At 38.4% G+C, this 25,775-nt stretch overlaps 1 protein-coding gene across 1 annotated transcript in view; it reads left to right on the forward strand.

Moving 5' to 3' along the window:
• The first annotated feature begins 1,174 nt into the window (after window positions 1-1,174).
• LOC150091716 (BOS complex subunit NOMO3) overlaps window positions 1,175-25,775 on the forward strand; it is a 110,637-nt gene continuing 86,036 nt past the window's right edge. The window contains exons 1-2 of the mRNA XM_090369438.1: window positions 1,175-1,691; window positions 8,272-8,512. Coding sequence (XP_090225564.1) covers window positions 1,175-1,691; window positions 8,272-8,512 — 758 coding nt within the window. The remainder of the gene's footprint in view (window positions 1,692-8,271; window positions 8,513-25,775) is intronic.

A 25,775-nucleotide genomic window follows, 5' to 3' on the forward strand; every position in this document is an offset into this window, starting at 1 on the left:
TTCAGCTTTCAATTGCACACATAAGACCGTGTCTTGTGGCCACTGTGGAGGCGGTGGACATGTGTTTGTTGAATGCACACACAGGGAAGAACCCCCTCGGTGTGTCAATTGTAAAAGACGCAACAGAGATTGTCAGCATTCAGTCCGAGACAATAATTGTCCGGAGTATAAAAGAGCTGTTGAACTAGTAAACCAAAAAACTCATAATGAATAATACGGCCACTACAAATTTTTCTAACGTTGTGGGTGTGAATTTTGAGGGTATAAAAATACTGCAAATAAACTGCCAGCGTTCACGAATGGTCATGGATGAAATAAGAGTGGCGATGATTGAAAATAATTATGATCTTATATGTGTTCAAGAACCTTATTATTCGACTCAAGTAGGAGGCTTGATTCACAGAGTTATGGGATTCCCGTTATCTCTCAGAATTGTTCATTCTATAGAAACCCGTCCTAAAACTGCAATAGCAATATGCAATCATGAATTAGTAGTAACAACCATCTCGGGAGAGTGTACAGTCATTGTAACTTGTCTTTTGATCTCGTTTCCAATTATTACTTTTCATCTAGTTTCTTTGTATTGCCCTCCGTCAGCAGATATTCAAACGTCCTTACATCAGCTGGATCGTATATGCACAAAATTTGCTTCAGGGAATTTAATTATATGCGCTGATTTAAATGCCAAATCATCTTTTTGGCACAGCAGAATTTCAGACAACAGAGGTTCTGCTGTGGAAGATTTAATATTGTCTTACAATTTAGTAGTTCAAAATTTGCCAAACAGACCTTACACATTCTCGTCCTTAAATGGAACATCAAACATTGATGCAACTATCACCTCTGTTAAACTGGACGGGCAGATAACTAATTGGAATGTTCTACCATCACTTATTAACAGTGATCACAACGCTTTAGTATTCAGTATCAAACCCACAGTTAGAAATGCGGATCTACAGCTGGTGCACTTGAGAAGATATTCCATGGAAAAAATTAAATGGGACAAGTTTAAGAATTTTCTAAATTTGTTCTTTCGTCCTGAGGTGGCTTCTACTTTAAATTCCTTATCTGCCATAGAATATTCAAACTATGTTCAGCTACTCTGTTCAGCTGTTCTTTCGTCCTGAGGTGGCTTCTACTTTAAATTCCTTATCTGCCATAGAATATTCAAACTATGTTCAGCTATTTTACCAGCTACTCTGGTAAACGTAAACAATCCAGATGCCCATCTGTCCCCTGGTGGACTTCGGAACTTACTGCATTAAGAACCGAAACCATGAATGCTAGGAAAACGTACCAACGAAACAGGCACCTGGCAGGCACTGATGTCCAGAGACTGACACAACAATACAATGATCTCAGGAAAAGGCTACATAAAGCCGTCGCAGATGCAAAAATTGAATGTTGGCAAAACTTTGTTCGTAACACGGGAAACACCGAACCGTGGGGTCTAGTGTACAAGATTTCCAGGAACAAGTTAATCTCCGGAGACATATTAAACACTGTTATAGTGGATGGACAAGAAAGTACCGACTGGTACTCTACTGTTGGTACTATTGTAAATAAGCTTTTTCCTCAAGACAATTCAGAGGATGATTCTCCCAAACAAGCAGAAATTAGGAGAGACAATCAACAATATATTGGAACATGTGACATCAGTCCTTTTACTCTTGCTGTCTCCATACTAAACAGTAAAAAATGTCTAGGGATGGATCTGATAGAAAACCAGATAATAGTCAAATTTTATGACCTATTTCCCAATATCCTCCTCAATCTCATGAACAAGTGTTATATATCGAGGGAGTCTTTCCAAGACCGTGGAAGATTGCCCTACTTAAAGTTTTACATAAGCCTGGGAGGTTGACATCTAATCCCGGGGCTTACAGACCAATCTCCCTATTGTCAGACTTGGGGAAACTTTTTGAAAGGCTGCTCTCTCCAAAAATACAAAAAGTAACAGGATAACCATCTATGTTCAATTAATCAGTTCGGGTTTTAAAAAGGTTCTTCAACAGAAGTTGCCATTGCCACCCTCAAGAACTATGTAGAAAACTCACAAGCTAAGTACGTGTTGGCAGTGTTTATTGACTTTGAGGGAGCTTTTGACACGGTATGGTGGGAGAGTGCCCTTGTGTCACTGCGCTTGGGAAGATGTGACAACTATACTTACAGAATCATCAGGTCCTACTTCCAAGACAGATCCATCAGAATTTGTGCAAAACACCTAGTGTATTCAGCTACTCTTTCCAGAGGATGCTCTCAGGGGTCGGTACTGGGGCCTCTCCTCTGGAATGCAGTCTTAGATCAGTGGATGACACCTGGCATTAGTAAAAGAATCTTGTTTTTATATTATAAAACAATATTTCTGCCAATAGTCTCATATGCTGCAACTATTTGGTATCACAGAGTCACAGAGTTAAAATGAAAATGAAACTTATTTCTCTTCAAAGATCCATGTTATTATCTGTTTTAAATTCTCCTAGAACTGTATCAAACAACGCATTACAAGTCTTAGCAGGAACCATTCCCCTGGATCTGTATATCGTATTCAAGGGGATGACAGGTCGGCTTAGGAAAGGTTTAGCTTTGGAACTAACGGGAATAACATCTTATCCAGTGAACGAGGTCAAACAAGAAAAGAAAAGATTGTGGGAACATCTATGAGGTATGAGGTATATTGAGGGTCTAACCGCTCCTCGGATTTCTCCCATCTCCGCGAATGTTCTATGTATCGGTGACGGTACCCTGTCAAAGCCAGAGATTTAGAAGTGTGTGTGTGGGTCATGAGTAGTGTTATATGTTGTGCCCATTGTTTATCCGGCTTATTGGCCGCCATGCCCCTAATGGGACCCGACGTTGCCCATTCCTCGCCACGTGGAGGCTAGCCGGGTGTTACCATTGAGTCAATTGTACTCTGGCAGGTCCTGCCACTCACTTTCCTGGGATTTTAGTGGCTAGGACCTAAAATAAAATTGGAACGACCGCGGTTGATTTTAATTCACTTACATTAAAGCGCTAATATGGGGTTTGACGCTGAAGGCCTGTTTCTGAAGTGCCTAAAAGGTTGGGCGAAATTGTTTTTGGTGTATTTTAAATTTGGACGTGTAGGGCTATACACTGTACAAGAGAAAGTGCTGGGAGGGGAGAGTGAAGGCTGGGGGGTGAAATAGGAAGAAGAGGGTCGATAGGGTAAAGTGTAAAGTGTGTTTAGGGTCAAGCGGCACCAGGGGTTTCCCCCATCTCCGCGTAGTTTACATTGTGGGTGAACCAGTTGACTGGAAAAGCCAGAGATTTAAAAGTGTATGGACTTTGTATATATTTGATGCCTTGTACCGTTGTTCATCTGGTCATTTAGCCGCCAGACAGCTACTGAGGCCCAACGTCTTCCCACTTTAGCCCCGTGGAGGCAGACCAGGTACTCACTAGTATATAGTTCACTCTGGCAGGTCCTGCCACCTAATTTCCTAAGATTTCAGTGGCTAAGACCTTAAAAAAAAAAAAAAAAAAAAATCGCGTACGCGTCGCGGGGAGCGCTAGAAATCCAAAATGTTGGGCAAAATTAATTTAGATTGGTGATTTTAGATTGTGTGGGGCGTGTTCACATTGCTATCAGCTAGAGTGGGGTGAAGGCTGAAGACCGGGGGGAAAATAGACAGAAATATGGAGCCGAAAGGGAAGGCAACTCCAGTTTACAGTGGGGCATGCCCATGCCCCACCAGAGGGAAGAAATAGGGTGGCAGGGTGGGGAGGGGACAGCTTACTGTCCCCTCCCCACCTGCCAGGAAGAGGTGAGACAGTGAGCCAGACAAGAGTGCTGGCTCAGGTTGCCAATGTGGCCTGTGTGCATGGGTGGGAGCAAACCAGACCGCAGGGTCAGGTCCGCACCATTCAGAAAAACGTGAGGCACAGCAGAGGCGATCCAATGTTGGTTTGGCTGAAGAGGTTGTGCAAAATGTCACAGTTGGGACTGTTGTCCCAACTGTGACAACTGGGACTGTTGTCCCGTCCGGTAGTCAATGTTCATTCATGGGACTGTTGTCCCGTCCGGTAGTCAATGTTCTGGGAAGTGGAGTTTTCTCACTTCTCATAAGAGTTCCAGTTTTGTCTTGCAGTTCCAGTTTTGTCTTGCATGAAGGATCAAGCAGTCAAACCTGACATCTGCTTGGGGGTTTCTGAGAAGCTTTGTTTGACACATCTATTCGAAGTTTGCAGGCAGAGGAATGGGAACATCTGTGTGGCAGGATCGGTGGAATGCCAGCGAACATCGAACAGTTACGAGGCAATTTATAATCAAAGTGGATTTTACTGCCGCCAAGGAAATAAATCCTTGGTTTGCTCCTTCAATGAATACAACGTACTTATTAACGGGACATGGATCCCTTAGAGCCAAGATACACGAACGTGGACTTGAGCCAGACACTTACTGCACTTGTGGGGGTGTGGAAACTTGGTCTCATGTTTTATTTGACTGCCCACAGTATCTTCAGACACGTTTAGTGTTGTTTAGCAGTGTATCGGATCTGACAGAAGATAACGTAAGTCCCTTAGTAGAAAGCTGTAGGAATTTTAATGCTTTACAGACATTTTCAGCGACTGTTTATAAAAGAAGACTAGAAATAAGATCCCTTCACCCTCGAGGAAATTAAAGGTAGGATGTACAGATTAATTAATAAAGTCACGGTGGTCTTCTCCGTTTTGTGCCAGCATGTATTAAAACTCTTCTTTAGGTGGTTCTCTTCTAGTTGCTGAAGACTTCTAATTATTCTTTTTCCCGAGAGTCCTAACTTGTGTATGATTTGGAATTCCAGTGACAGTCCATGGGTAAGAGAATGTAGTTCATATCTATATGGTCACAGATCTAGATGTCACTTAAGACCGCACAAGGTATAACTCCAAAAGTTTCAGAGGAGGTTGTGCTTGTAAACTATGTTTGCATCTAGTTCCTTAGTTTTTGATTTCAGGTGTCACGCCCCAGAATCAATCAACATTCTTATGAGAATCCTGTTAACACCCGAGAGTCCCTGTATATCCTCCCATTAGAGTTCTATCGAGGCATCCGATCTGCGACTTCCAACCAGCTGAGATCCGGGGAAGACTACTGGAACTGACTTCTTTTTCTTGAATGAAATCAAACTGGACAGTTCAACTTGTGACTTCATTTTGAAAATAAGAAAATGTACTGAGAATAAATGAACTGTGGTGAAAAAGACTAAGACAAGGAAATCATGTATATGTGTTAATATAATTGTTACAATTGTTTTGCTAGAACATAGTGTGACATAGTGTTTTTTGACAAGCGGCACCGGTGCTTTCGCACAACTCCGCATTTGAATCTCTTGTGAAGTAAGACAGTACAGTACTGTCAAGGCCAGATAGCATATGTTAGTGTATGTTCATGTTTGCTTAGTGCGGGTTATGTTGTTCATCTGGCTAGTTACCGTCACTGGCACTGGGAGCCGGACCAGGCATGTGAGAAGAGAACTCTGGCTGGCCGACCCTGGGGTTAGCCTGAGCTTCCCAGGGAGAGCCAAAAAAAATAATAATAAATAAATAAATTAAAAAATAGAAAAAAAAACCAATAATAATAATAAAATAAAATAATAATAATAATAATAATAATAACAAAAAATAAACAAATTAAAAAAAAAATAATAATAATAAAAAAATAATAATAATAATAAAAATAATAATATATAAAAAATAAATAAAAATAAATAAAAAAAATTTTTTTTCTCCTTCTCTTTCTTTTTGAAATAGGAGAAGGGGTGAGAGATTGAGGTGAAGAAAGAAGGTAAGCAGAAGAAAGAGGGCTATGGTTTTGCTAGAACATCATGTATATAACTACTAGTTTTTTTGTTTTTTTTTTTAGCTGGCTCTCCGGTAAGGGCAACCTGGGAGCGAGATTGCAGGCACTCGCCAGTATTGCACTCCCTCTGGCGGGTGCGAGATTTTCGGTGGTAATAACACCGGTATAGAAGGACTGTTGACCCAGGCCCGGTGCTAGGGATGGGCACCAGGCAGCAGCTGCCCATACGTTGGCTGCACCCTGGTGGCATTATAGCCTGTCACAAACAAAGCAACACACATACACTGACACTTTTCAGGCCCATTATGCAGAGTTTCTGCACCATAACAGAGCTCAAAGGTGGAGATGGGCTAAGGCCTAGGAGCCACCCCGATATAAGAACACACATGCAAACACACACAGTACCTTGATTATCATTATATAGAATGGATATATATATATATATATATACTTATATATGATAATGTCCATAAAACTGTATATAATCTTGTATATCCATCTTTCTAGTCTTCGTGGGTAGCACACTGGTATCGTGATCGTCCTCCCCACACCGGGTGGAAAAGGCCCGGGTTCGAATCCCGTCGACGACGCGAGGAACTTTAGTAGGTTTTTTCACTCCGTGGCTGAGTTAGTCGGTCTCAGGCGTAGATAGCAAGGCTTTTTCCTTCAGAAACTGTGTTTTTTTCGTCCAGCAAAGCAGGCAAATCGACCAGAGAACACACGCAATTTACAGACCCGAGTAAGGGTTAATGTAATCATATACGGGTTACCCTAATATAGTAATTTTTTTTTTTTTTTTTTTTTTGTCCATCCTTCTACGTCTGCGCGGTAGCATAGTGGTATCGTCACCGTCCTCCCACACTGGGTGGAAAAGGCCTGGGTTCGAATCCCGTCGATGACGCGAGGAACTTTAATGGGCTTTTTTCACTCCGTGGCTGAGTTAGTCGGTCTCAGGCGTAGATAGCAAGGTTTTTTCTCCCCAGTAACTGGGGTTTTTCGTCCAGCAAAACAGGCAAATCGACCATAGAACATACGCAATTTACAGACTCAAATACTGGTTAATCTATTTAATTACGGGCAACCCTAAAATAATAATAATAATGACCATCTTTCTAGATTCGTTTGTACCTCATGGTTGGGAGGGGACTCCTTGCTTAGGTTGGGTGGAGTATACCGCTTGTCTGTCTTCCCTATAGCCTGGTGAAATACTGCTGTGGGTTTCTGGAAGTAATCCTTAAGGTTAACAATCGCTGTTTTCTGTTGCTCGATGAGGTCTATCAGGTCCTTTCCTCCTTCTTTCCGAGCAATTGTCAGTCTCTCTACGGCTGACTTCGGGTAATGTTGGCGGCTCTTGGTCATCATTTTCATTGTCCTAGCATTAGGACTGCATAGGTGTTTGTGTCTTTAACTATTTTCCCTCCGTTCCGCTTTGGTTTTAGCAAGTTTCTGGGTCTCTAATGGTATTTTTCGGTCAGATCGGATTTAATTTCCTTAATTAACTGCTGAGCCTGCATCATCCCCAGTTATTTGTAGGCCTCCCCCTCTGTCATGGCTCCGATCTCTTTACCAGTCTGCACCCGGTAGTTTCGGTTGACTAATTTTCCCTGGTGTAATCCGTGGGTCTAGACCAAATTCCATCCTAGAATTCAGCAATTATCATTGCTGAATTCTTCGGTGATCAGGAGTGGTTGCTGGAATTGCTTCTCGGTTGCCTCCGCATAGAGCTTGATGTCATTCATGTACATCAGGTGGACGAGGATGTAGTAGTAGTAGTAGTAGTAGTAGTAGTGGCATGTGATGCAAGAAAGCAAATGTATGAGCTTATGCAGCATCAGCCAAAAAAAAAAAAAAAAATCACACCATTCCCTCCAAATGCCTGTCCAGTTCCTCCTTAAATTTATTCAACCTATCAACTTCCACAACGACAGATGGAAGTTTGTTCCAGCAATTAACCACCCACTGGCTAATGGCAAATTTCCGCACATCTATTCTTCATCTATCTTTTCTTAATTAGAAAAGACAGATTCTTCCTTCCTTCTTGGCGATTATATCCGTACTTGCTGCTGTTGAGCATGGTGGATAGTGGGTTAAGTGCTAGACAGAACCACAGTGGGCTCGGGACCTCTTATTATTATTATTCACCTTCTTCTTCTATAGGAAGTATAATCAAACTAAATCAAATTTGTATCTAATTAATTGTTTAACAATAACTTGTTGATACGGATTCTGCAATCCTTAATGGGTTTTTGATGTAACCTAATTGATGAAGACTAATAAATATTGTATTATTATTATTATTATTCACTCTACGGATTCGGAAACCGGCGGCCCGGGTTTCAGGAAAGCCAAGAAAGTTTAACCGCAAGAACGAATTCACGGATAAACAGCGGTTTGTTTGGTGTAAAAATTGTTCTTGTGTAATTTCTCTTATCTTCTGAAGAACACCTCTTTTTCTCCCTCCTTAGTTTCTCTGATTCATATTATCGAATGTGATCTCTGTGGCGCTGCTGCCTCCAAGACATCTAGAAACGTGCTCTCATACAGTATGAAGTTATTTGTTTTTTTTGTACGAAGCTTTTCTGAAATAGTAATATTATTAACTTTATTTACTTTATGTGATCGTGGAGTCGGGAACGATATTTTAGGATGCGGAGGCTTTGTAAAATCAGATGTAGGAGTGAATTATTCAAGGGTAGAAATTAAGTTGTGAGTATATGTTAAAAAGTTTGCTTACAAAAATAAAATTTGTGCTCCTTTATTTATCATTTCCCCCTTTATTTTTAATTTTTGTGCCTCTCTGACTTACTTTTGCTCCATCTGCTAGTTTAGTTAAGACATTGTCTTATATCAGACATTTTTTATTGCCAAGGAAGTAATTTTTAGCTTTATTGTTCAATTGAAAATTGTGCTTTATTAATTTTGTGTTACATAATTATACAACATTTTGTTTGAAATTTTCTTGTAGTGTGCACATATTATCTTAAATATTATTTTCTTTATCCAGCAATTCCCTTTAGGGGAACGTCAGTTTTCCGAAAAATACACACCATTGGTAAAAATCGTCAAATTATAATATGCTGTTGGTATAGATATATTACTCATAATTATAATTGCAATATTATAATTCTCCCACTACTTGGATGGCCCTCTCAGCAGCCCAGGCAAATTATGCATTCCTAGATGGCACCATGTGCATTCTTACATTCCCCACTGGCTTGAGATAACTGCCTAATTTGCATATATCAATGCTTTCTCCTTGCCTAACCCTCAGGATGCAATGGGAACTGAATTATGGTAGCTGGATGAGTGATATTTGTACCTCCAGATAATTAAAAAAAAAAAAAAAAAAACACATCCCATAACTAATAATAAAAACAAAATACTGCAGCATCATTTAGAGAAAATTAGGAAGAAGAGTGTATGGAATGGTTTGATTTTATTCCCAAAAGAAAAAAAAAAATTAACTAGTGGCATCTGTGTTTACATATAAAGGTAGGGTTAAGTGTGACTGCAAACATAGTGAGTTCTTATTAAAGGTGACTGGGTTTTCAGCACAACAGTTCACAATGGCCATATGTTTTTTGTGACAGTACGGCTTGAAACCATGGCCTCCTTACTTGTGGCTGAACCACAAGTAGCATAAGGGCCCTCGTGTGAACAGTTTTAATTTTTTTTTTTTCTTTTCTTTTCTATTTTTTTTTTTTTTTTTTGTGGTACAAAGTGTGTCCATATCTATTGCTAGGAATATAATTCTCAGTGAAATGATATAGAATGGGAACTCCAGACACTTTAAACTTGACTATCAGCTTAAAAAAAAAGTTTCCTTGTTCCATCAGTTTTTTTTTTTTCTTTTGTAATAATACACATGTACTATAGCGGTATCCATACAGTACTTTAGGGCTTGAAAGTATAGCATTAGCATTAGTAGAGGCATATGATGCAAGAAAGCAAGCTTATTCAGCATCAGCTAAAAAAAAAAAAAAAAAACACCACTCCCATTTCACTCCTCCGTTCGTTCGAAATACCTGTCCAGTTGAGCCTTAAATTTGTTTAGGCTATCAACTTCTACAACAAGTGATGGAAGTCAGTTCCACCAACCAACCACCCGCTGGCCAAAGGCAAACTTCCGCACATCTATCCAACATCCATCCTTCCTCAATTTGAATTTATGCCCTCTGAGGTGATTATTCTGAGCAAGATGAAGAATCCCATTGGCATTGAGCATGCTCAAACCATTCAAAGCCTTATACACCTCTATCAGATCACCTCGCCGGTGCCTAGTCTCCAGACTCTGTAATTTGCAAAACTTAAGCCTTTCTTCGTAAGAGCAACCCTTTGTTCCATTCACTAATCTTGTTGCCCTTCTCTGTACCCGTTCCAGCAGCTCTATATCCTTCTTGAAATGAGGCCTCCAGACTTGTATACAGTACTCAAGATGTGGCCTAACCATTGCCTTATACAAGTGAATAATCACCTCCTTATCCCTGCTAGAAAAATTCCTGTATATCATTGACAAGACACCATGAGACACTCTTGCAGCTCGTCTGCACTGCTCAGAGAACTTCATATCTGCCTGCACAATTACCCCCAGGTCCTTTTCATTCTCCACCACTGTCAGTGTAGTACCGCAGAGTTGATACGTTGCTCTGTGGTTACTGTTTCCCATATGTAGTACTTTACATTTGTCAATGTTAAACTTCATTTGCCACCTCTCGGCCCATCTGTTCAACCTTTCCATATCCTGTTGCAGCAGCATAGCATCAGTAGTGTCCTTAACAACCATGCCAACCTTTGTATCATCTGCAAACTTGGACATTAAACTTGATATACCATCATCAATATCATTCATAAACACCGAAAACAACAACGGACCCAACACTGAACCCTGAGGAACTCCACTAATAACATTAGTCCACGTTGAGCAGTGTCCATTGATTACCACTCTCTGTCTTCTGCCACTCAACCATCCCCTTATCCATAGCAGCAATTTGCCTCCAATGCCACACTGCTCCAATTTGTGCAGCAGTCTTCCGTGTGCAACAGTATCAAAAGCCTTTCTAAGATCCAAATATATAATATCAAAGTTATTCCCTGCATCCAGTTCTTTTGTGACTACATCATAGTATCCAATCAAATTGGTCAGGCAAGACCTGCCCTTAACAAAACCATGCTGCGTCTGAGCTATAACTGAATTCTTGTCTAGATGATCCTGCAGTGCTTCTTTAACCAGTGCCTCCATTAATTTACCTGGAACAGAAGTTAAACTAACAGGTCTATAATTACTTGTGTCAGCCATTGATCCTCCTTTGTGAATTGGGGGTTACATTTGCACATCTCCAGTCTATGGGTACCTCCCTGAGTCCAAAGAAGCTCTCATAATTATGGCTAGGGGTTTGCTTACTTCCTTTGCTGCCTCCTTTAATATAACTGGATAGATCCCATCCACCCCAGGTGCCTTTTTTGTGTTTATCCTCAACAATCTCTCCTCCACTTTCCTCTCAGTTATTACAAAATCATCTAGCTCACTGCCAATGTTTACTTTACCTATGTCATTCTCCTTCCGAAATAACTCCTCATGCGTGAATGTAGATGCAAAATACTCGTTTAGATTGTTAGCCACCTGAGCAGGATCCTCAACTGTTGAACCATCAATATCCAGTGGACCAATCTGATTCATCCCTTTCCTTCTTGAGTTTAAATAGGTAAAGAACTCTTTTCTGTTTTTCTTTGCATCCTTTGCCAAGGATTTTTCGTAGTCTGCCTTTGCCTGCCTAATCTCCTTTGTGACTTGGTTACAGACCAACTTATATCTATCATAGGCTTCCATGTCACCCATTAATTTGTATGTATTCCATGCATTTTTCTTCTCTGCCACATGTCTCATTAGTTCATTTGACAACCATTTAGGCCTAAATCTTGAACAATATTTCTTAGTTGGTATGTAAAGCCTGGTAGCTTCCAAGATTAGTTCCTTGAATGCTTCCCATTTTGAGTTTGCTGTTGGTAACATCATCAGTTGGTCCCACTGTATAGAATTTAAATACTGTCAGACCATCATAGTCGCCTTTACGAAAACAAAAACCCTTCCCTTTACCTCTGATGGTAGTTACCTCCTTGAGTAAATCCCACTTCAACACGCTGTGATCACTGCCACCTAGTGGTTCATTTATCTGCAGATTCTTAATGCATGAAGAATCACTACTGATAATCAGATCAAGAGTATTGCTCCCTCTTGTTGCCGCAGGAACATGCTGATGTAGAAAACAATCATCCAATAAATCCACAAAAGCCTTGCTAGTGTGTGAGTGACCAACCCACAAATTCCAGTCAATATCTGGGAAATTAAAATCCCCCATTATAAGACTCTCTGATTTACTGGCCCACTCTATTTCCCTGTACAATATCTTATTATACTCATCAGAGTCATTAGGCCTATAGCACACTCCTACTCTCAATTTTGATTTCCTTATGCTTATGTCACACCAAACTGACTCGACACTGCCCTGTCCATCGATGTCGACTGGCTTCACTTCCTTGGATTTTATGTGTTTCTTAACTAATAACATAACCCCTCCTCCCCTCCTGTCCTGTCTACCTTTCTATACACATTGTATTCCCCAAATTCCAGTTCCGCATTCCTTATATCTGTGTGACATCACGTCTCTGATATCCCAACAATATCTGCCTTTGATGTTTTGAGCAATACCTCAAATTCATCAAATTTATTTACCAAACTCCTAGCATTGGTGTACACGCAGGTATACATGCACCTGTTTCTATTCCTAGCTACCCTAACACAACCCATGTGTTTACTTGCACTGCAATGACTCCCAGCAGTCTCTGAAATATCCCGCTTCCTGTTTTTCAGGCTTCTGCTCATTTCAATAGAAGCAGTGCAAGAATCACTTCCACCTCTGTCAGTGGCTACTGTTAATTTATTAGTCCTTGTATCCCCCCCAACTAGCAGTTTTCCGACCCTCCTAACATTGCCTCGACAGCATCAGCAAAAATTCTTGCACCCTTTCTTTTTAAGTGTATCCCATCCCTGTAGAAGCAATCTCTCCTGTTAACAAGTACAGTCCAGGCTGAAAAAAATTCTATCCCTTGAGCCTTGCACAATCCCTCCATGGCCGAATTGATTGACAAGGCTCTCATCATATACTCCCTCCTATCGTGTCTGGGCAGAATTGCACACACTTTCAAATTGAACCCTAATTCACGGCTTTTTTTCAACAGTGACCTGTACTTGCTAAGTAATTCCGCCGGTCTCCTACTCTTAATATCATTAGTGCCAACGTGTACAACTATATCACCTTTTGTGCTCTTAAAAGATGATATCCGCTCTACAACGTCATCAACCTTTGCCCCTGGCAGATATACCCTGGTCCTATTCCACCTATCCTTTTTACAAAGCATGTTCCCCGTTTCCCTGACAATAGAGTCACCAACAACTACTAGTTCCTGTTGGAGTATATATCAGCTCACAGTTATCATTTATCATTTGTAGAAGTATAGGAGAAAGGTATTGACTTCATGGGCTATAGTGTGCCATTTCACACGTTTTTTTTTATTTTTTTATATTATAACAATGTATATGTATGTACAGTATACATTTGTGGGCCAAGAAATCTATAATAACTTATAGGGTGAAATCCTCTCCCTGCCAGAGATTAGCTAATTGCAACCTTGATTGAAAAGATGTTTATGAATTTCTCCTCTAGCTTACATATTTGACCTCACACCACTCCAGATGGGTGATAAGTGATGAATCCATTAATGTCATGGACTCTTGAAATCATTTTCGACAGCCTCTTCAATAAGCAGTAGTTACCTGCACTCAGCAGAATGATTGCTCCTGTGAGATGTTGCAGGTTTTTGGTCTATAATGTGCAAATCAGCCCCTGAAAATCATACTTGTAAAACCATAATGTTCCTTTTTGATTACTTTTATTTTAACAAGTGATAATTTATTATTATATTAGTGGTGCCATATGACAGCACTACTACCACTTATATGATAGTACTATAGAAGCTTATAAAGCATCAGCCAAAAAAAAAAAAAAAAAAAACCTCCCACCACATCACCTCCAATAATTTGTGTAGTTCTTCCTTGAATTTATTCAAACTGTCCACTTCCAAAACATCAGATGGAAGTTTGTTCCAGTGATCAATTGCCCACTTGCTGAAGGTAATTCTGTGCACATCTATCCTATAACCATCTTCCTCATTTTGAATTTATGTCCCCTTGTGTTTCTGAGAAAAAGAAAAAATGCCATCAGCATTGAGCATGATCAATCCATTGCAAGCCTTAAACACCTCAGTCAGATCTCTCCACGGGTGCTTATTTGGTTTGTCTGCAGATGCCACAATTTGCAGAACTGAAGCCTTTCTTGGTAAGACCACCCTTTTGTTCCCTTCACCAGCCTTGTTGTCCTGCTCTGTACCCATTCCAGCAGTTCTACAGTTCTAGCAGTTCTTCCTAAAATGAGACCTGCAGACCTGTATGCAGTACTCAAGATGCAGTCTAACCATTGGCATGTACAATGGGGTAATCACCTCTTTATCTCTGCTAGCAAAGTTCCTCTACATCTTTGACAAAATCTCATGAGCTGGCCTGACAGACTGTCTCTGCATTGCCCAGAGAACTTCACATCTGACTACACAATTACCCTTAGGTCATTTTCTACTACCTTGAATGTAGTACCACAGAGTTGGTATGTTAATCTGGGATTACTTGTCCCATATGCAGTACCTTGCATTTGTCAATGTTAAACTTCAACTGCCATTTCTCAGCCCATCTGCCTAATTTTTCTAGATCATGTTGCAGTAGCTTACCCTGATTGCTGTCATTAACCACTCTGTCAACTTTTGTATCATCTTCAAACTTAGACATTATTCTCATTAATAAATATAGAAAACAGCAATGGCCCAGCACTGAACCCTGGGGGACTCCACTAATAACATCAGTCCATAAAGAGCAGTGTCCATTAATAACCACTCTCAGACTTCTCCCACTCATTCATACCTTTATCCAGAGCACTAACTTATCCCACTTGCCTAACTTAATGCCACACTGTTCCAATTTGTCTGTCAGTCTTTTATGTTCAAGAGTATTAAAAGCTTTCCTAAAATCCAAGTGTATGATATCAAAATTATTTTTTGCATCCAAATTCTTTTTTATTGTATCATAATATCCAATCAGGCTGGACGGTCAAGATTGCTCTTTAACAAATCCATGCTGGGTCTTCATTATAACTCTATTCCTGTCTATATAGTTCTGCATTACTTCTTTAACCGGTGCCTCCGTAGCCAGGTGGGCAGGAGCAGCAGTGCATAGCACACGCTTCTTGATTAGACCGGGGTTCGAGCCCGTTCCCACCAAATACGGAGGATGCGGAAAGGTCAGGGAATGACCACCGCATATCCCCGGAGCAATATGGCCTTAGTTGCTAATGCTCCTAAAAACCAAACAACAACAACAACTTCTTTAACCAAAAGCACCATTATTTTGCCTAGAACAGAAGTTAAGCTAACAGGTCTGTAATTACTCATGTGACCTCTTGATTCACTTTGTGAATTGGGGATACATTTTCACATCTCCATTCCATAATGCCCCCCCCTCCTGAATCCAAAGGTTCACTCATAATTATGGCTAAGAGTTTGTTTACCCCCATTGCTGCCTCCTTTAATATAATTAGATAGATCCCATCAACCCCAGGCATCTTTTTTATTTTAGGCTTCAACAGTTTCTCTTCCATTTTATTCTCAGTTATTATGAAATCATTCAGTCTCCTGTTAGAATTTTTATACACTTCTGGCGTCCCCCATCCCTAAAAATTCCTCATGTGTGAAGGTAGATGTAAAATTATTTTGCTGCTGTAGTAGTAGTGGCATGGGATGCAAGAAAGCATGTGTATGAGCTTATGCAGCATCAGCCAAAAAAAAAAAAAAAAAAATCACACCATTCCCTCCAAATGCCTGTCCAGTTCCTCCTTAAATTTATTCAAGCTATCAACTTCCACAACGACAGATGGAAGTTTGTTCCAGCAATTAACCACCCGCTGGCTAAAGGCAAATTTCCGCACATCTATTCTACATCTGTCTTTTCTTAATTTGAATTTATGCCCCCTTAGGTTCGTAATCTGAACAAGTGGAAAGATCCCATCAGAATTCAGCGTGCTCAACCCATTCAAGGCCTTATATACCTCAATCAGATTACCACGCAGGTGCCTAGTCTCCAGCTACTGCAATTTGCAGAACTTAAGCCTCTCTTGGTAAGAGGATCCCTTCATTCCCCTCACCAATCTTGTTGCCCTTCTCTGTACACACTCAAGTAAATCTACATCCTTCCTAAAATGAGGCCTTCCGACCTGTACGCAGTACTCAAAGCGTGGCCTGACCATTGCCTTATACAGAGGGATAATTACCTCCTTTTCTCTGCTAGCAAAATTCCTATATATCATTGACAAAACCCCATGACCTGCACCGGCAGCATGTCTGCATTGCTCAGAAAACTTCATATCTGCCTGCACAATTACTCCCAGGTCTTTTTCATTTTCTACCACCTTAAGTGTAGTACCACATAGTTGGTAACATTTTTTTTACAACTGTTGTAAACTTTAATGTAACCAGAAAATGCATTAGAATAAAAATGGTTTTGCAAAATGCTGTACTCCTTTTTTTAACAGCTGAGTAGCTTATTTTTTGGAAAACCATAGTTTATATAAAGAATAGAGTTCACAATGGAATAAAAGATTGCATCTCAGTATGAATCTTTTCAGTCTGGGGGAATAGAAATCATACCAATCATCCCAATTCACACTGTTGGGTTACTCTTGGGTTACTTCTACCCATATGCAGTACTTTGCATTTGTCAAGGTTAAACTTCAGTTGCCACTTCTTAGCCCATCTGCCCAAATTATCTAGATCCTGTTGCAGTAGCACACTGCCATTACTGTCATTAACAACCCTGCCAACCTTTGTATCATCTGCAAACTTCGACATTAAGCCTGATATACCTTCATAAAATCATTGATAAATAAACAAAACAACAGTGGACCCAACACCGAACCCTGTGGGACTCCACTAATAACATTAGTCCACGAAGAGCAGCACCCATTGATTACCACCCTCTGTCTTCTCCCACTTAACCATCCTTTTATCCATTGTAGCAACTTACCCTTAATACCATTCTGCTCCAATTTGTACAATATTCTTTCATGTGCAACAGTGTCAAAAGCTTTCCTGAAATGCAAATAGATGATATCAAAATTATTTTTTGCATCCAGTTCCTTTGAACCACATCATAATATCCTATCAAATTTGTCAGACAAGACTTTCCCTTAACAAACGCATGCTGTGTCTGAATTATTGCTGCAGTCTTGTCTAGATGATCCTGCAATACATCTTTAACCAGTGAGTCCATTATTTTACCCGGAACAGAATTTAAACTAACTGGTCTGTAATTACTCGTGTCACCTTTTGATCCCCCTTTGTGAAATGGGGATACATTTGTACATCTCCAGTCCGTGGGGACCTTCCCCGAGTCCAAGGATGCTCTCATAATTATGGCTAAGGGTTTGCTTAGTTGCTTTGCCACCTCCTTTAACTGGATAGATCCCATCCACCCCAGGTGCTTTTCTTATGTTTAATTTCAACAATTTCTCCTGCACTTTGCTCTCAGTTATTACAAAATCATTAAGTATCCTGCTACAATTTGATATCCTTCTGCCATTTCTAAACCTTTAACGTGTATGAATGTAGATGCAAAATACTGTTCATAGCAGCAAAATAATTTGCTGTTATGAACAGCAAATTCGAAATGGGGAGCAACTTGAGCAGGATCATCAGCAGTTAAACCATTCATATCTAGTGGACCAATGTGATTCATCCCCTTCCTTTTGTTGTTTACATAAGTAAAGAAGTTTTTGCTGCTTTACTTTTCCAGAGACTTCTTGCTTTAGAAATGTTCTGGCAATTGTCTCTCTAAAATAAACCATTGACATTGAATGGACCAGTTTGATTCAACCTTTCCTTCAACCGTTAATATAAGTAAACATGCCGCTTTTCTTGGCATTCTTTGCCGGAGACTTCTCATAATCTGCCTTATCTTGCCTAACCTCCTCTGTAACTTAATTACAGACTAGTTTATATCTACCTTAGGCTTCTGATGATTTATATGCATCCCATATGTTTTTTTTTTATCTTCCGCAAGTCTCAGCAGTTATGTCACATCAGTACACATGATCATTGCCAGTGGTTTTTATCTGCAGATTCTTAATGCATGGCCCTCATGGGTAGCACAGTTGATAGAATTGCCGTCCTCCCCACACCGGGTGGAAAAGACCCGAGTTTGAATCCCGTTGATAACGTGAGGATTTTTTATGGGTCTGTTTCAACATGGCTGTGTTAGTCAGGTGAGGGTAGCATTGTATTTTCATCCTGCAAACAGAATTGGCCATAGAACACATGCAATTCACAAACAGTATACATGGAGCAATATGGCCTTAGTTGCTAATGAACCTAAAACCGTGGTACAACTACTACCATTAATGCATGAAGGGTCACTGCTGCTGATCAGATCGAGAGTATTGCATCCTCTTGTTGCCTCTCTAATATGCTGTGTAGGAAATAATCACCCCACAAATCCACAAACATTTTGCTAACGTGAGTGACCAGTTCTCAAAATTCTAGCCAATATCTGGAAAGTTAAAATCCCTCATTATGAGACATTCTGATTAATGGCCCATTCTGTATGTCTGTTCAGTTTTGAGGACAAGTGGAGAAATAGCATCCAGATTTTATGACTTCTTGATTTCATCATCTTTATAATCTCAGTTGGTAAGTCAATGGGGCATTGAGTGCAATGTTCACTATGACAGGAGGACATTTAATAATATAAATGTAAGAGTTAAAGTAACATATTAATAAGTCAGTTGTATCTTTAGATGTAGATGCAATAGGACCATCAGGTTGTAAGTGTGGATGGAGAGAATTTGTGGCCAATAGCTTTGGTAAGACACCAGAAAGCTCAACTATCATTCCTTTGGAAAAGAAGACAGTTTCCCTGCTCTTAACATTTTCAAAATTGAATTTGAATTTAATTAACTTTTTTTTTACAACTGTTGTAAACTTTAATGTAACCAGAAAATGCATTAGAATAAAAATGGTTTTGCAAAATGCTGTACTCCTTTTTTGAACAGCTGAGTAGCTTATTTTTTGGAAAACCATAGTTTATATAAAGAATAGAGTTCACAATGGAATAAAAGATTGCATCTCAGTATGAATCGTTTCAGTCTGGGGGAATAGAAATCATACCAATCGTCCCAATTCACACTGTTGTAATGGCAAGTGACATGAGAATTACCATATATAGAAGCATTTGACTTCAACTACAATGCTCAAATCAAATCAAAATTCATACACATTATCCGCATTCGAATTTTTCAATAAAGGAGAGACTTTCTGCTCTCACTAAAGATGGAGTTCTGAGTACTTGGTGCTAAGGCATGGGATTCAACTTAGAGACATACTGTACCAGTATCCACAGTCTCTGTTAATAAATGTATGTTTAACTATAAGTAATGTATTTTGTTTATGTAACAGCCAAGTGCTATGAAAGGGAAAGTTCCAATTTAAAAACCTGCCAAATGTTATGATTTTAAGCATAGAATACTCAGAAGTTTGCCTTCAGCCAGCGGTGGTTGATTGCTGGAACAGGTTTCCATCTGTTGTGGAAGTGGATGAGTTGAATAAATTCAAGGGAGAACTAGACAAATTCTTGGAGGGTACGGATGGGTGAACTGTGTATTGTTTTTTTTTTTTTTGGCTGATGCTATATAAGCTTACTTTCTTGTATCATTTGTCATTACTACTAATACAACTACATCAATCATACTGCATGATGGAAGAGATGGTGGGAGCTTTGCTTTGGAGACTAAACATGGGTTCTACCACTTCAAGCATGCAATAAGCAAAGTGATGGTATTGCACAGGTTGATGAGAATCATCAATCACCTAGTATTGTCTGGTAACACAGGGTGGCATTCCTCTGTGTGGTGTGGCTTCCACACCTTGATCCCTGCTTACATTTGTTTGCAGCTGGGTGGTCACCTTCAGTATGCTAGGCGCTATACATATCTGCATATCTTCTCAACCTTTAGTGCATGTACAGTACTAATACTGTAGGCTCTAATACCTCTCTTGTTTGGGTTTCATAAAAAAACCATATATAGTATATTCACTAGTAGTGACTACCCATCGACAGATGAGAAGCCAGTAACCTTTGAAAGGCACTCAGTTTTCCTGAATATATCTTAAATTTTTAAATGTTTGGTATATTCACATATACAGATAGTGCTGTCAGAGTTAAAAAGATATTAGCAACTTATGTGGAGCTGGAATATAATCCCAAGACTGAGGGCCAGCGACTTGGCCCTCAGTCTTCATTGAGAACGGAAAGTCTCTTCTTGATCAAATTTGAATGCAGATAATGTATATGAATTTTTATTTGACATTAAGTTGTGATTTCAGGTGATTAAAAATCATTGACCTTAACTGTGTACTTTGAAGGGTTATTGGTCAGGTCGAGACATTTAGTATGCAATCGGGATTGTCTGTTATTCTAATAGTTAAATGAAAACAAGTTCATTTACCTACTAGAATACCAGATAATCTCCAGAAGAATATAGCTTCAAAATTGCAGCAGTTGCAAGAATTTGTTAAGGGGACTTGGTTGTTTTGAGTTTTTATGCCTCATTAGCAGATATGTCGTAAATCTGCTAAGATTTACAACATATCTGCTAATGTAAAAGAATAGTCGTAAATGGCCACTGCTTTTGTTGGACTAATCTTATGAGTGGGTGTACCACAAGTTTAGCGTCCTTCTCCCCTCCCCTTATATTTTTTGATTTTTGAAATAAACTTCCACCTAGTATTGTGAAAGTATGTTGTTTGAATAAATTTAAAAAGTAGGATTGGACAAATTATTAAAAGGAATGAGCAAATGAAATAGGTAAAAAATTGATGCTATTTAAGCTTGTTTCCATTCCTTATTTGCTAGTACTAATTCTAAGTTTTGTAAGGTGATTAATAATAGCAGAAGTTCACTCTGTACCATCTGTCTCTGTACAAAATTGAAAATTTGTAGACACTAGAAAATTGAAGCCAGCTAATGTTATAAATGCTAAATTCACCAAGGAAAATTACTTTTTAAAGAGATTTTGCATTAGAACAAGGAAATGGTAATTTCCTCATAATAAAATGGAAAGAATCACAAATTCATTACTGCCCACTCTGAATTTATAATAGAGCCATCTCTGAATTTGTAAGAGATCCATCTTTTATTTCTCGATTTGATCTGTCTCCATTTCCTACAAATAGTTTCTCCTTTTCTTTTTCTTTTCACAAAAAAAAATAGTAAAACTTGTTAAAATTGGAATTTTCTAGAAATTTCTACTTATTTTTGTTAACAAATTGGCTGTCAGCTAGCCTGTATTATAAAATAGAAACATAGACAATAGTTTCTCTGTAATGCAACCATTTCATCATACTTGTGTGATGGGAAGCTAATTAACAATTTTTTTAGTAAGGTGCAAAGAAATGTGATGCAAACTTTCAGAAGATATATATGTGCAAAATTTTCCATGTAATTGTAAAACCTAGTCATGTTATTCTTATTTGTGCAAACTGCCTTTTCATGATCCTCTCTTCTCACTTCAATTAAGGCGCCTCCATAGCCAGGTGGGCAGGAGCAGCAGTGCGTAGCACACGCTTCTTTATTAGACCGGGGTTTGAGCCCGTCACCACCAAATACGGAGAATGCGGAAAGGTCAGGGAATGACCACCGCATATCCCCGAGCAATATGGCCTCAGTTGCTAATGCTCCTAAAAACCAAACAACAACAACAACTTCAATTAAGTGATTTGCTTGGTTCTTTTAAATGTTCTGCAAACTTTTGAAAATCCAAAACTTATCTCTTCAATCCAACAACATCTCACATCTATGTACTAAGGTTATTACCCCTGGATATGTTGAAGAATGTTATATACAAATTTGTACCAACAATTTTTAAATCTTCCACTCCCATTTTGGTAGTTATTAGAATAGTAGGCTAAACTGAAATAATAATTCTGACTTAGTCAGCCGGTACGCACCATACCAGTGTGTACAGGTATGGAGGTATTTAAATACCTCCATACCTGTTAAATAGTATAATAACCTCCATACCTGTTAAATAGTATAATAGAACAATAAGTGATAAAATTAATTTATAATATAAACTCATAATATTTTGCTTGCAACTAAGCTGCAGTATCATTATTTATGTACTGATGATTGGTGCCATAGCTGCATTGCACACATTCTTTAGGGGAAATCACCAAGTTATCATTAACCTTGAATTATGTAGTTACTACTGTTTCTAAATAGTTTAGATTTTACTTTGGTTTCATTGTTAGTGCATTTTAAATCTTATGCAAGTAGTAAATATGACTAGTGTGAATTAATTTTTGTGCAGTGGTGTGGTTTATTAATTCAACTATTTATAATAAAATATTAAAAAAAGAACATCTAGAATGAAGTGACAACAAAGCTTGGAAAAGTTTTTTTATTAATGTTTCTTCTAAATATCATAAACACGAACCTTCTGAATCTGCAGGAGAACAAAGAAGAAACAATATTAATAATGAGCCATGCCCTGGTACATCTTTTGATACTGTGCAAGAATCAGAACAAAATAAAGGAAATAATTTGTATTTCTGGAATGAAAAACAATTTGATTATTTCAACAAAAAATATGAGTGGCTTATTATTGTGATTAAATATGAGTGGCTAGGACATAAATGTTGAAAGTGCTGAACATTTACATATTTCATCCGAATGGCAGTCATTTCTGTTAAAACTCGTGGTACAAATAAAGATAATTTGCAATCATCAGTGAGGAAAAAATTAAAAGTTAAATTAAAAATTACATAATAAAACATTTGAAATAATAAAAACTTCCAAAAAAAATATTTTGTCAGAGGGTGTTGATAAAGCTCATGAAAGACATTTAGAAAGTACCATCGGAATTTTTAATACTATCTATTGTGTAATTAAAAATAATCAACCATTTTCAGGTATGAAATATTTAATAGAACTTCAAAAAAAAGAATAATATCAATATGGGCACTGCAGTATTGATTCATGGTCCCGCTTGTTGCAAAACATATATCTACTGAAATGAGAAAACAACTTTTTGGAAAACTTATAAAACAAGGAAGTAAAATTTCTCTCATTATCGATGAAGTTTCAACTATTTCACATAAAATTATTTTAATCATTTACTTAAAATGCAAAATTTAAGATTTTGAAGATAGTTTAATGGTTTTTGTTGATCTCCTGGAGCTGGAATGAACAATAGCTAAAATAATTTATCAAACTTTATTGTTGGTGCTTGAGGTAAATGGTTTCAACGAGAAATATTTACATGAAAACCTTATCAGATATTGTACATGTGGTGCCAGTGTAATGCTATGAAGAAAGTGTGGAGTTTCAGCCAGAATTTTTGAAAACATTTTGGATGTTTTTATTTGGCACTAAGTCACCATATTCAATTATCTCTGGATAATGCAATAAAAGATGTAAATCAATTTAAATCTTTTGTTGGCAAAATTTATGTTTATTACCATACATCAAATAAACATCAGAGACTTAGAAATTGAAATAATCAAAATTGGAATAATATGTGGACTTCGATGGGTAGCCTGTAGCGCTAGAGCTGCAAAAGCAGTTTGGAATTCATTTATAAATGAATAGTTAAATGTTTGTTGAAAATGAAAAATATTTTTTTAGAAATTTAGCTTTAATAAACAACATTTTAACAGGGATATAAATACTTTAGCTTTACAAGAAAAATGTTTCAGTTATTAAAGCTGATAGATTAATTCAACGAACAACAAATGTACAAAACTAAATAAAGGAAACTATGAAAGATAAGTAGAAGATATTATTAAAACAAATAAATATGATGTACCATTTGAAACAAAACATAATCAAGTTTAATTCCAAAAGAAAAACTATTAGATTGTTTAATAAAGTATATGAAAATGCATTTGTTGTTTGATGACAAAGGTGAAAAATATAATGAACTTTTAAGGTTTTTTTTTTTTTTTTTTTTTTTTAATTTTTAAGGAAATGGTTAGGCCACACCTCAAGTACTTTATACAGGTTTGGAGGCCTCATTTTAGGAAGGATGTAGAGCTGCTGGACCAAGCACAGAGAAGGGCAATGAGATTGTGAGGGAAACAAAGGAGTGCTCTTACCAAGAAAGGCTTAAGTTCTGCAAATTGCAGCATCTGGAGACTAGGCACCTGCAAGGTGATCTGATTGAGGTGGATAAGAGTTTGAGCAAGCTCAATGCTGATGGGATTCTTCTTCTTCTTGCTCTGGTTATGCTTGATGGGGCATAAACACAAATTGAGAAAAGACACAGGATAGATGTGCAGAAATTTGCCTTTAGCCAGCAGGTATTGAATGCTGAAACAGTCTTCCATCTATCATTGTGGAAGTTGATACTTTAATAAATTCAAGAAAGAAAATAGAAAATAGCCTACTTAGTTATTTGAACATGATTTACCCTTAAATCATGCCATCAACTCTGGGAACTTTACTTACTTGTATGTTCAAAAGTTTTTCTAATAAACAATCTTCTGAATTATGCCACATCCATCTAAATATCCGTATATTGCACTCTTAATCATTACCACTGAAGTCTGACTAACTGGTCTGTAGTTACCAACTTCACTCTTGAAACTGCTTTTAAGTGTTGTTGATACATTGGCACTTCTCCAATCCAAAGGAATCTCTCTTGAGTCCAAAGATTCCATCATAATTTACCTCAATGGTTCAATACACTCCTTTGCTCTCTCCTTCAAAACTACTGGGTATATGCCATCAACTCTGGGAATTTTACTTACCTGTATGCTCAAAAGTTTTAAATCTTTTGAGGTATTGCTCAAAATATCAAAGGCAGATATTGTGGGGATTTCAGAGACGTGGTGTCACACAGATATAAGGAATGCAGAACTGGAATTTTGGGAGTACAATGTCTACAGAAATGATAGACTGGATAGGAAGGGAGGAGGGGTTATGCTATTAGTTAAGAAATACATAAAATCCAAGGAAGTGAAGCCAGTGGACATCGATGGACAGGGCAGTGTCGAGTCAGTTTTGGTGTGACATAAGCATAGGGAAATCAAAATTGGGAGTAGGAGTGTGCTATAGGCCTACTGACTCTGATGAGTATAATAAGATATTGTACAGGGAAATAGAGTGGGCCAGTAAATCAGAGAGTCTTATAATGGGGGATTTTAATTTCCCAGATATTGACTGGAAGTGGGGGCTGGTCACTCACACACTAGCAAGGCTTTTGTGGATTTATTGGATGATTGTTTTCTACATCAGCATGTTCGGGAGGCAACTAGAGGGAGTAATACTCTTGATTTGATTATCAGTAGTGATTCTTCATACATTAAGAATCTGCAGGTAAATAAACCACTAGGTGGCAGTGATCACAGTGTGCTGAAGTGGGATTTACTCAAAGAGGTAACTACCATTAGGGGTAAAGGGAAGGGTTATTGCTTTCGTAAAGGCGACTACGATGGACTGAGACAGTATTTAAATTCTATACAGTGGGACCAACTGATGATGTTACCAACAGCAAATTCAAAATGGGAAGCATTCAAAGAACTTATCTTAGAAGCTACTAGGCTTTACATACCAACTAAGAAATATTGTTCAAGGTTTAGGCCTAAGTGGATGTCAGATGAACTAATGAGACATATGGCAGAGAAGAAAAATGCATGGGATACATGCAAATTAACACGTGACACAGAAGCTTATGATAGATACAAGTTGATCTGTAACCAAGTTACAAAGGAGGTTAGGCAGGCGAAGGCAGATTATGAGAAATCTTTGTCAAGGGATGCA

This window comes from Mastigoproctus giganteus, chromosome 1 (genome assembly GCF_048544385.1).
Source record: "Mastigoproctus giganteus isolate SK-2022 chromosome 1, ASM4854438v1, whole genome shotgun sequence".
Taxonomy (NCBI): domain Eukaryota; kingdom Metazoa; phylum Arthropoda; class Arachnida; order Uropygi; family Thelyphonidae; genus Mastigoproctus; species Mastigoproctus giganteus.